The sequence below is a fragment of the Macaca nemestrina genome, chromosome 7 (assembly GCF_043159975.1).
Source record: "Macaca nemestrina isolate mMacNem1 chromosome 7, mMacNem.hap1, whole genome shotgun sequence".
Taxonomy (NCBI): domain Eukaryota; kingdom Metazoa; phylum Chordata; class Mammalia; order Primates; family Cercopithecidae; genus Macaca; species Macaca nemestrina.
Window position 1 is genome coordinate 150230426 of NC_092131.1, and position 12017 is coordinate 150242442.

Below are 12017 nucleotides of genomic sequence, written 5' to 3' on the forward strand. Positions count from 1 at the left end.
TATAGTGCTTACACTGTTTTTTTTTTTTTTCCTGTCCTCCCTCTACCACCCATCTACTCATCTCTGTTTATTAGCCCATCTGTTAATATTATTTCCTTGGGACATATGGATGTATTGATTTAGGCTTGTATCAATATATCTATTATATTTTTAGACCATGTGATACCAGATGCTAGTATGGGTATCAAACTTCCTAAATAAGGCTGGACATGGTGCCTCATACCTGTAATCCCAGTACCTTGGGAGGCCGAGGTGAGAAGACTGGCCCAGGAGTTTGAGACCAGCCTGAGCAACAGAGAAAGACCTTGTTTCTACTAAAAATAAAAAAAATTAGCCGGCAGAGATGGTGCGTGCCTGTAGTCACAGCTACTCTAGGAGGCTGAGGTGGGAGGATTGCTTGAGCCCAGGAGTTTGAGGCTGCAGTGAGCTGTGATTGTGCCATTGCACTCCAGCCTGTGTGCCACAGCAAGACCCTGTCTCCCCCCAAAAAAAAAAAAATTTATAAATATGTATTTCACCCTAAAATTTCAGTGCATCAGACTATAAAATATTGGTGTTTAACATAAACTGTTGTCTTAAAACCTTGGTGTGTGATAGAAAATAACCCTGGACCCTTATTTTCTTGCATGATGTTTAAGAATAGGCTGACCAGTCTTAAAGCATGTTGTAGTTAATTCTTTAAGAACAAGGAACCATGGAACCAGGTACAGCTTATGTACCTCTCTGAGATTCCCCTGTCTTCAGAAATACTATTATGTGTCCTTCATCCCGATAGATTAGGACCTAGCAATGTGTCCTATTATAGAAAAATTACTATTTGAATCACTTTATATAATAGGAAGCATTTTTTTAGAATGGCTTCTCGATTAATAATGGCCTATTCGTTTTTTTGTTTTGTTTTGTTTTTGAGATTGAGTCTTGCTCTGTCGTCGCCCAGGCTGGAGTGCCGTGGCGCAATCTTGGCTCACTGCAACCTCCGCCTCCCGGGTTCAAGCGATTCTCCAGCCTCAGCCTCCCGAGTAGCTGGAATTACAGGCACGTGCCACCACACCCGGGTAATTTTTGTGTATTTTTAGCAGAGATGGGGTTTCACCATGTTGGCCAGGCAGGTCTTGAACTCCTGACTTCAGGTGATCCGCCTGCCTCAGCCTCCCAAAGTATTGGGATTAGAGGTGTGAGCCCCACGCCTGGCATATTTGTGTATTTATATGTGGCCAACCTATTGTATGAGAGGGAAGACAGGAATAGTGACAGATTGTTTTGTTTTCATTCCTTACTAAGGAAAATTTCAAACATAGCCAGTGTATTAAGAACAGTATAATGAACTCTCTCATGTGCCCATGACCCACTTCAACAGTCGTCAAGTTAACAATCTTTTGTCATCTCCATATTCCCCACCCCAGCTTCCCCAGACTATTCTGAAACAAATTTCAGGTATGACATCATATTTAATTCATGAATATTACGGAGTTATTCAGTCAGCATACTTTATAGCTATTTGTGAGGAATAAATAGGGAAAGAGGAAAAACCGGAAGGGGGAATCATTAGGACCCGGTTGCACAGACATTTGCAACTAAGGGAGTGGAGATGCAGACGATCTCCTTGGGACTGGGAGCAGCTGTGTTTAGGATTGACACTGGGGGAACAGGCAGAGGGAAGCACGGTCTTGGCATTGGCAGTTTTCACATTGTTGGCTTCTGTCTGTCTGTTGCCAGCTTCATTCTCATTCCTTCTATCCTTGTCTGTCCTGTTTTGACTCTTCATTGTCATTTTAGTGGGTTTCCAGGAGGCAGCAGTGATAAACTGCATGCATTTAGCATGCTGTGTTTTCCTGGAGGTCCCACTGACTTTAATTTCAGTAACAGTGGTTTTCATTTGCCAACTCTGTCTGGTGTTTCCCCACCATGCAGGTAAGATAGGCTCTAAAACTATTGAAATCTGGGGTTTTAATTTTCATAGGGCACTTATTTATCCTTGCTCATATATGGGAAATTTTTCTCTTTGTGCCAATAGGCAGAGTTTTTGGTCTCATTTTTCTAGAGTTTTTAGCTCTGTGAGAGAACCTGCTTCATATAGGGGTTTCAATTCAAAATTTCTGCCTCACATGGACTCAAGTTTTATCACCTGTCCCTTGTAATTCTTACTGTGTCTTAACGTATCTCGGGGTTACTGTACATTTAGTATCTGCCATCTGCTCAAATGCTCTAAGCTTTCTTTATGATTCTGATAACTGGGAGTTCAGAAATTCACTTAAGCATATTTTTTCCCCTGCTTTTAATTTATCCAACATCTCTAGGTGATTTAGAGGGTTTCAGTGTTGTTCATTTTCCTGCCACACATACATCTGTCACCTCTGTATGCTTATTCTGTGATTATGTGCCTCTTGAGGAAGAAAAAGATGCATAGAATCATTTAAACTGTAATTTTCTAAAGTACTTGTGTTGTGAAACAGGTAGAAAATACTATAAGATGGAGGATACGCCGGGATGAAGAAGGAAATGAAATTAAAGAAAGCAATGCTAGGATAGTCAAGTGGTCAGATGGAAGGTGAGCACAAAATGCCTGAAGGGTATTGACATACCCAGAATGGGTCAGAGGGATCAAGTTTTGAAATACTTTTTATTTTTAAATTTATTATTATTAGTTTTAGAAATGGGGTCTCTGTTGCCCATGTTGGAGTGCAGTGACATGATAATAGCTCAGCGGAGCCTCAAACTCCTAGTCCTAAGTGATCCTTCCACCTCCCAAGTAGCTGAGACTGCCTGGTGTGCACCACCCTGCATGGATTATGGGAAAAAAAAAAGCAAGCCTGCGCGCGGTGGCTCACGCCTGTAATCCCAGCACTTTGGGAGGCCAAGGCGGGTGGATCACGAGGTCAGGAGTTCAAGACCAGCCTGGTCAAGATGGTGAAACCCCGTCTCTACTAAAAATGAGCTGGGTGTGGTGGCAGATGCCTGTAATCCCAGGTACTCTCAGGAGGCTGAGGCAGAGAATTCCTTGAACCCAGGAGGCGGAGGTTGCAGTGAGCTGAGATCGCACCACTGCATTCCAGCCTGGGCAATAGAGCAAGATGCCATCTCACAAAAAAAAAAAAACAACAAAAAACACTTTGTAGACACAGTTCTCCATATGTTGCTTAGGCTGGTCTTGAACTCCTGGGCTCAAGCGATCCTCCACTTCCCAAAGTGCTGGGGTTACAGGCGTCAACCACCATGCCCGGCCACAAATTGACATTTTAGAAAAATTGCCCTTCACTGGGACTGTAGTAGAGCCTGGTAAATGTCCCAGCATGTGTTACTTCTTTGTAGTCAGTCAGTTTTTCTCATTATGACTTCTTATTTTCTTTCCTTCTGAATTCTATTTAAAGAGAGAGAGCAGCAGTTGAATCACGTTTTGTTTTGTTTTTTTTTTTTCCTTGAGATGGAGTCTTGTCTTATTGCCCAGGCTGGAGTGCAGTGGCACGATCTTGGCTTACTGCAACTCCACTTCCTGGGTTCAAGCAGTTCTCCTGCCTCAGCCTCCTGAGAGCTGGGACTACAGGTGTGCACCACCACACCCAGCTGATTTTTGTATTTTTAGTAGAGACAGGGTTTCATCATGTTGGCCAGCCTGGTCTCAAACTCCTGACCTCGTGATCCCACCCGCCTCAGTCTCTCAAAGTGCTGGGATTACATGTTTGGGCCACCGTGCCCAGCCTGAATCACCTTTAAGTGAAGTAAGATGGTAGAGTGAAAGCTTTATGACTTTAGTATATGAAATGTTTCTTCTTTCCAGCATGTCCCTGCATTTAGGCAATGAAGTGTTTGATGTGTACAAAGCCCCACTGCAGGGCGACCACAATCATCTTTTTATAAGACAAGGTACTGGTCTACAGGGACAAGCAGTCTTTAAAACGAAACTCACCTTCAGGTAACTGTTATTATTATTATGTATTATTTTTTATGGTAAAAGCAGTGAAACATAGATGTTTCTGTAATGCCTGCCACCTGAGTGATGTAACCCCACGGTGTGATTCAGCAAGAACCAAGATCTTGTGCATAGTTCTGATGGTTCAAAGGTTATTTTGTCAAATACACTGAAAGTTGCTATTTCTTAGGGAACCAGGTCATGCTAACCAGACTTACAAGAGAATGTCAATGTATTTAATTCCAGTGACTATTATAACTACCTTGGGTAATGCTTATCTTTAGAGGGGGCACAATAATGTTGGTTATGATTTAGCTTTTTGAAATTGTAAAGGTCAACATACAGGCTTTGGAATCAGTTAGGCTCATATTTGAATTCCGTTTCCACTTGTGTGACCTTGTGCCACTTTCTCAATCTCTTTTTGCCTCAGTTTCCTAAATCTATAAAATAAGATAGTTATATTAACAATATTAATATATTAATACTAATTAAAAGTAATGGCAAAAGCCGTAATTACTTTTGCACCAACCCGTAGTATCTAATTCATGTTGCTTGAGCTTATCCATTTATTGCTTCTAGAAGGCCATCATGCCATACAGTCTTTTTTACTCCAACCTTCTGTTTTCATTTGTGGAATAAGAATGTCTCAGTGAGCCACAGAATGAAGAAAATCACAATCTTCCACCTGGTATATTCAGTCGAGTGTCCCTGCCTGTTTGTTCAGGTGACTAGGAAATGGTCACTGGGCTCTTCTGTGACGTGGGTATCACTGGCTCACAAATGTATCTGGTAAACAGTGAGATGCTCTTTGTTTATTTCCTGGCAGACCTCACTCTACAGACAGTGCCACACATAGAAAGATGACTCTGTCGCTTGCAGATAGGTGTTCAAAGACACAGAAGATTAGAATCTTGCCAATGGCTGGTCGTGATCCTGAATGCCAACGCACAGAAATGATTAAGGTATGTTTGCTAAGCCTTATCCTGGGATTCTTTGTTAATTAGGAAAGTATTTCCCAAAATGCTTGTTCTTCATCTCTTATTGGCCCACCTTTTCCTCTTCCAACCGACATGAATAGGGAGCTGGATTCATTTCCTCAGCATTCGCCAAACAATGCGTGATGCGGCGATGACAGTAAAACAGACACATGGCTCAAGTTCTCTCTTCACCAGGCCCTGAGAGTTCAGCAACAAACCAGTGATTGAAATATCTGAATTTTCATGTATAAGTCCAAAGATCATTAAGTCTTCTATGTGTGGTTTAGAATCCATGTCAGAAGTCAGTGGAGATACTAGAGAGTAGTGTAAAATAGAGAATAGACCAGGAGTTTGAATGAGAGAGTGCCTAAAGGAGACTCTGGTAAAGAATAAGACGAGCTTATGAGTTTTTAAGGTCAGTTTGTAACATTCTACCTGGTATATTTTCAAATGTGACCCAGCTGTTAATTAGGCACAAGTTTATTTGGGGCGTTGTACCTAATCGATAGAGCATGCGCTCATATTGGCCATTGGCCTTTCCTGCAGCACTGTGTTTGAGAAGCCAGATGCAATGGTACAGGCTCATCATTTCTCCTCTCCATCTCCTCTAATCCCTACTAGATTTTGGCCTTTGCCCAACCTGCCTTTGTGATTATATTGTTTAGTGAAGCAGGGCATGGTGAGGCTAAGACAGTCCAGTTGCCTCAGGGCCTTTCTTACTAATCTTATGGTCAGGCTCTGCTGCAGGTTTGGCTCTGAGCCCTTACTTTTTCCTCCATCCTATATTTGTTCATCGAGGCAGATTAAACCAGATCTCATAGCAGTACCTAACCCAGTGGTATATAGGGGCATTTGCTTTTGAGCTGGGCTTGTTCCATTTCCCCACCTTTTCTGTACAGGCTAAGGGAGTTGGAGGAACCTGCAGATTCCAGCCTCAGCATTACTGGAGGAGCTCTTGAACCACTTTAAGCATCCCCCTACACCCTCCTCCATGTCCCCAGCTCCTGTGAAAATGTAGACAAGGAGTCAGCTAGTTTGTTCTTAGTCCCTGTACTACTGACAGTGATTTTTACTCTAACCTCCGTACAGCCACATATTACAAAAACAATCTGTTTCATAAAATTCCTAGCAATAGATGTGGAGTTGTGTATGATAATACAGAGCAATTGGATGAGGAAGACTTTCAAAGAAATCCCAGAATATCCCTAAAACCTACTCGAACACCACCCCTACCCCCAACCTGGTTTAACATCAAGATGCAGAATGCCAGGCAGTGCAAAAGAAACGAAAGCTCTACCTTGTGGCTTTAGGACGCTCCCCAGCCTGTCATCAGGAGCCGTGAGGAGCTGTCTGGGTTGAGGGGCTGAGGGGCTGGGACCAGAATATCTGGAACTATGGGCGTTTGGTAGAGCTGGGGCAGATCAGGTGTCTGTGGTTCAGGGATGAACGGGAATAGCCACTGCTACTCCAGGGAGTCAGTTTAGGTGTCTGCTGGGCATGGATGGGGTTTCTCAGGCGGGTCGCTTCTCTCTGGGTTAAGTGGCAGCACAGGACACCAGCACGGCTCCCAAGGACACACCTGTGCCAATGCCAGTTGGGCCGGTTAGTGTCAGGGCTCCCTTCTGCTGCTTTACCCTTGTGTTGCCTTCGCTCCTGCAAACCAAACCAGAGGGTCCATGTGGAGGCACAGAGGTGTGATGGGGAACACACATGGGACAGCTGTTATCTTGACCAGATATTACATGCTGTTTGTGATAAAAGTGGGTTCAAGTGGGCACAAAAGTAGCTCCTTTTTAGGTTAAAGAGGTTATTTGCTTCTTTACAGAAAGAAGAAGAACGTTTGAGGGCTTCCATACGTAGGGAATCTCAGCAGCGCCGAATGAGAGAGAAACAGCACCAGCGGGGGCTGAGTGCCAGTTACCTGGAACCTGATCGATATGATGAGGAGGAGGAAGGCGAGGAGTCCATCAGCTTGGCTGCCATTAAAAACCGATATAAAGGGGGCATTCGAGGTGAGTCATGTGTGGAAATTACATTTCATCATTTCAGGATTCTGGATTTCATCCTAGCATTGGATGTAATCTGACTGCCAAGTCAATGGACCCCTTTTTTTTTTTTTTTTTTGAGACAGAGTCTTGCTCTGTCATTCAGGCTGTAGTACAGTGGCGTGATCTCGGCTCACTGCATCCTCTGCCTCCCGGGTTCAAGTGATTCTCCTGCCTCAGCCTCCTGAGTAGCTGGGATTACAGGTGTGCACCACCATACCCGGCTAATTTTTGTATTTTCAGTAGAGACGGGGTTTCACCATTGACCAGGCTGGTCTCAAACTCCTGACCTCAAATGATCTGCCCGCTTTGGCCTCCCAAAGTGCTGGGATTACAGGCATGAGCCACTGTGCCTGGCCAGGACATTTTTAAAGAACCGGTTGTCATGAGTGATCTTAGTTCATTCAGATGGGCTTGAAAGGTAGGAACTGCTGTTGTTCCCACTTTGGGTTTTATCCCTTGAGCTTCTGCTTTCTGACTTGAGAATCTGTCAATTATATTGGAACTTCTGTAAACTTTTTTTTATTACCTAATTGGGAATCAAGAAATTAAACTATTCCGAAATTATGTGATATTTTCTTTCATTCTTCTTCTACATTTCTCTTAGAAGCATATTTCCTCCTTTCGCAAGTATCAGTGATTTCTGATGGTTACCGTTTTTTCCACACATACTGAATTTTAGGCAGATGCTCAACACTTGACATGCATCCTATTTGATCCTCATAACATTATGATCTAGTTGCTCTTATTTCCTTGTTCTTATTGCAGAAACTGAGACTTCGAGAGGTTGAATAACTTGCCCAAAGGCACGTAGTTGCTAAGTGGTCAGTTCTTAAACCAAGGTCATCTGACTTCTGAGACATCTGTCCCACCTGGTTCTTACCCAGGGGTTCCCCCAAGCCAGTAGCAAGAAGACATGCTGAAAAGCGAACGAAGAAGACCTGGCTGGCCTCCTGACCCTGCCCACTCTCATCTCAGTCTGCCACTTTTTAGTTGTGTAACTTCTGAAGAGTTACATAGTCTCCCTTAACTTCTGTTGCCTCATCATGACAAAAACAACCTATTAATAATGGTAGTTAGAACATAAGGTTGTTTTGAGGATTACATGATATAATACATTTAAAGTACTTAGCCTAGAGCCTGGCATATAACAAGTAAATTTTTAAAACACCCGAATTTATTTTTCTTTGACTCTCCCATGAAACTCATTTCTCCTTTTCTTGTAGTGACTGCATTTGGTCTGGTGACCTGTTACATATTACCTACCTATTATTTTTCTTGTAGTGGCTGCATGTGGTCGGGCGGCCTGTTACATATTACCTACCTATTATTTTTTTGGGGGCCACAGTACAGAGACCCTTTCTTTTTTGTCAATGCTGATTTCCCATAGAAAAAGATTCAATTGTGTGGAAATAAACCACACAAAAATTAAATTAAAATTTTAAAAATCCGAGGATGCTTTAAGGGAGAGAGGTATGTAACATTCAGGTCACCAGAGATTAAAAATCTAGCACATGAGTCTAGTAGTGCTCAGATCCATACAGTAATCAGATAGACAAGGAGCGGGGACAAAGGGAAGGCTTTGGGTTTTGAGGGGAGGGGCTTGGTCTAAAGTCCTTGGCTCTTATTCCACCCAGAGGTTCACTTGGGCTTGGGCAGTGGAGCAGATGGGCGCCCCTCTGCATCTCTCTTTGAAAGGTCTGCCTGGCAACAAACGGTCTTTACAGGACCAGGAAAACACTTTCTTGCTTTACCTTCAAAGCTCATTTTGGAATTAACTGTTACCGGTGGAAGAATGTCTCAGGCTTTAATAGTTGACTTCGGAAGAGTAGGGTATCTGCCTCTTTAGAAACCTTGCACACAAGCCTTTTTGATCTTTAAAGGTGGTCAGGTTTTTGTATTTTGAGAGGGTAAGTCTGCTTTATTTCAACATATCTAAAATTTATATTTATCTTTAAATCAAAAACTTTAAAATTATTTGGTTCCTCTGGGAGGAAATATACAGAGGGAACTAAAGATATTTATGAGAAGAAACCATTTAAGAATGAATAGTTCACTGTCTTCGAAAGCCACTCACAGCTGGGCACAGTGGCTCATGCCTATAATCCCAGCACTTTAGGAGGCTGAAGAAGGAGGATTGCTTGATTCTAAGAGTTCAAGACCAGCCTGTGCAACATGGCAAGACTTCATCTCCACTAAAAGGAAAAAAATATTAGCTGGGCATGGGTAGGTAGCGCACACCTGTGGTCCCACCTACTTGGGAGGCTGAGGCAGGAAGATCACCTGAGCCCAGGAGGTCAAGGCTGCAGTGAGCCATGATTATGCCACTTCTCTCCAGCCTGGGCCTCAAAGCAAGACCCTGTCTCAGGAAAAAAAAAAAAAAAAAAAGGTCACTCACAATCTATACTTTTGCTTTCAGAGGAACGAGCCAGAATCTATTCATCAGACAGTGATGAGGGATCAGAAGAAGATAAGGCTCAAAGATTACTCAAAGCAAAGAAACTTACCAGTGATGAGGTAAGACCAAATTTATTCAATTCTAGGGGTTTAATCCTGTACTCAGGAGCCAACTGCTTTGAATGAAGAGCTCACAGATCAGGCAGGCACAAATTAGTTGTCTACACACTTCACTGAAATCCAGCGAGATAAGTGCAGTAACAAGACAGAGTGCTCCAGAGGAGGGTCTGATGCCAGTATTTAGAGAGGTCTTAGAAGGCTGCATGGAGGATGAGACTTCTTGCTGGGTGTTGAAGAGTGATCAGAAGCTTGCTGGGCAAACTGTCCTATCTCTGGTAGGTCACTCTGGATAGATGGAAAGGCCTGGAAGAAAAGGTGCATGCAGGTCCCTGACATACCAAGGCTCATCCAAGAGAGAGTGATGGATCATTCAGTGTGGTAGACCAGAGGGTGTATCTCCTTTTTGTAAAAATTCTCAGTATTTTTTTTTATTAGGAAAATAATTCATTCTTGGTTAGAGGTGGTGGCTTATGCCTGTAATCCCAGTATTTTGGGAGGCCTAGGCAGCCAGATCGCTTGAGCTCAGGAGTTTGAGACTAGACTGGGCAACATAGGGAGACCCCATCTCTCCAAAAAAGTACAAAAATTAGCTGGGGGTAGTGGTGTGTGCCTGTAGTCTCAGCTACCAGAGTCTTGAGGTGGGAGGATTGTTGGGGTGGGAGGACTGTTGGGGTGGGAGGACTGTTGGGGTGGGAGGACTGTTGGGGTGGGAGGACTGTTGGGGTGGGAGGATTCTTGAGGCTGCAGTGAGACATGATTGCACCACTGCGCTCCAGCTTGGGCAACAGAATGGGACCCTGTCTCAAAAAAAAAAAAAAAAAAGCATTCATTCTTGTGTTGGGAAAACATATTTTCTTTTTATTTAGATGAAATAGTATTTGGCCGGGCACGGTGGTTCACGGCTGTAATCCCAGCACTTTGGGAGGCCGAGGCAGGCGGATCACTTGAGGTTGGGAGTTCCAGACTAGCCTGACCAACATGGAGAAACCTCGTCTCCACTAAAAATACAAATTAGCAGGACATGGTGGTGCATGCCTGTAATCCCAGCTACTCACAGCCTCAGGAGACTGAGGCAGGAGAATCGCTTGAACCCGGGAGGCACAGGTTGTGGTGAGCTGAGATCGCACCATTGCACTCCAGCCTGGGCAACAGGAGTGAAACTCCATCTCAAAAAAAAAAAAAGAAAGTATTTGAAATTGTATTGAGTAATAAATTGAAATAAGTTTTCATTTATTATTGACAAAATAAATTATTTTAAACAGTATTCTTTTCATATTATAAGAGAATAGGCCCTGAGTATTTTTCTTTTTCTTTCTTTTTTTTTTTTTTTAAGCCTTGCTCTGTCGCCCAGGCTGGAGCGCAGTGGCATGACCTCGGCTCACTGCAAGCTCTGCCTCCCAGATTCATGCCATTCTGCCTCAGCCTCCCGAGTAGCTGGGACTACAGGTGCCCGCCACCACGCCTGGCTAATTTTTTATATTTTTAGTAGAGATGGGGTTTCACCGTGTTAGGATGGTCTCGATCTCCTGATCTCGTGATCCGCCCGCCTCGGACTCTCAAAGTGTTGGGATTACAGGCATGAGCCACCACACCCAGCCTCTTTCTTCTTCTTAATACCCCAGCAAGTATTTAACACCCCACTGGGTGATACGGAGATACTGAGAAATTTAAAGTCTTTACTATACCAGTGAAATACTATATAAAGTAAAATACTATATATGGTAGAGCAGATGGTGAAAAGTGGTCAGGAGACAAATTCTGCAGGAAAGGGATGTAGAGAATGTCCTGGGGGGTCTTGGGAGTTGGGATGTTGTACTTTTAGAAATACTGTTCAGGGACGCTCTCACTGGAATGGTGATCTTTGAGTAAACATCTGAAGGTAGTGACAGTGAACTGTTCAGCTCTCTGGAGAGTGGTGCATGCAGAATTAGGAAGTGCAAAGGCCCTGAGGTGGGAACCTGCCTGGCATGTGTGAAGAAAGCACAGAGGCTGAAGCTGGAGCCCTGTGAGGGAGAGGGCAAAAATATGATGGCGCCAAATCACCTACGGCCTCACACCATTTGTAAGGCCTTTTTTTTTTTTTTTTGTATTTTTTGTAGAGACAGGGTTTCAGCATGTTGCCCAGGCTGGTCCTGAATTCCTGGACTCAAGCAATGTGCTTGCCTCAGCTTCCCAAAGTGCCGGGATTACGGGCATAAGCCACCGCGACAGACTGATTTTGTTTTTTTGGTTTTTTATTCTGAGTGGTTTTCGTTGGAGGTTTTCAGCAGAGGAGAGAAGATATGATTTAACTCTTAGTAGGATCACTGACTGCTTTGTTGAGAGTATGTTGATTGTGCCTGTGAAATAATGGCCTTACCTGTTTCCCAGGTATCTATAGATCAAGGTAGCATAGCAGAGCTAAGAGAGTAGAGGCTTTGGAGTCTTAAAAGACCACCTAGGTTTGAATCCTGCTTCTACTACTGAAATCTTTTATCTTAAATATCTGGCTTTTCTGAACCTCATTTTTCTCTAAGCGTTGCTGTAAAATTAGAATTTTATATCATGTGTATAAATTAAAGTTTACACATA

General features: G+C 43.4%; 1 protein-coding gene across 2 annotated transcripts in view; it reads left to right on the forward strand.

The window, feature by feature from the left end:
- Positions 1-12017, forward strand: part of LOC105490296 (LEO1 homolog, Paf1/RNA polymerase II complex component) — a 40275-nt gene that overhangs the window by 21514 nt on the left and 6744 nt on the right. For both annotated transcript variants that reach the window (XM_071066839.1, XM_071066838.1), the window contains exons 7-11: positions 2454-2548; positions 3776-3910; positions 4734-4869; positions 6710-6896; positions 9349-9446. In XM_071066839.1, coding sequence (XP_070922940.1) covers positions 2454-2548; positions 3776-3910; positions 4734-4869; positions 6710-6896; positions 9349-9446 — 651 coding nt within the window. The remainder of the gene's footprint in view (positions 1-2453; positions 2549-3775; positions 3911-4733; positions 4870-6709; positions 6897-9348; positions 9447-12017) is intronic.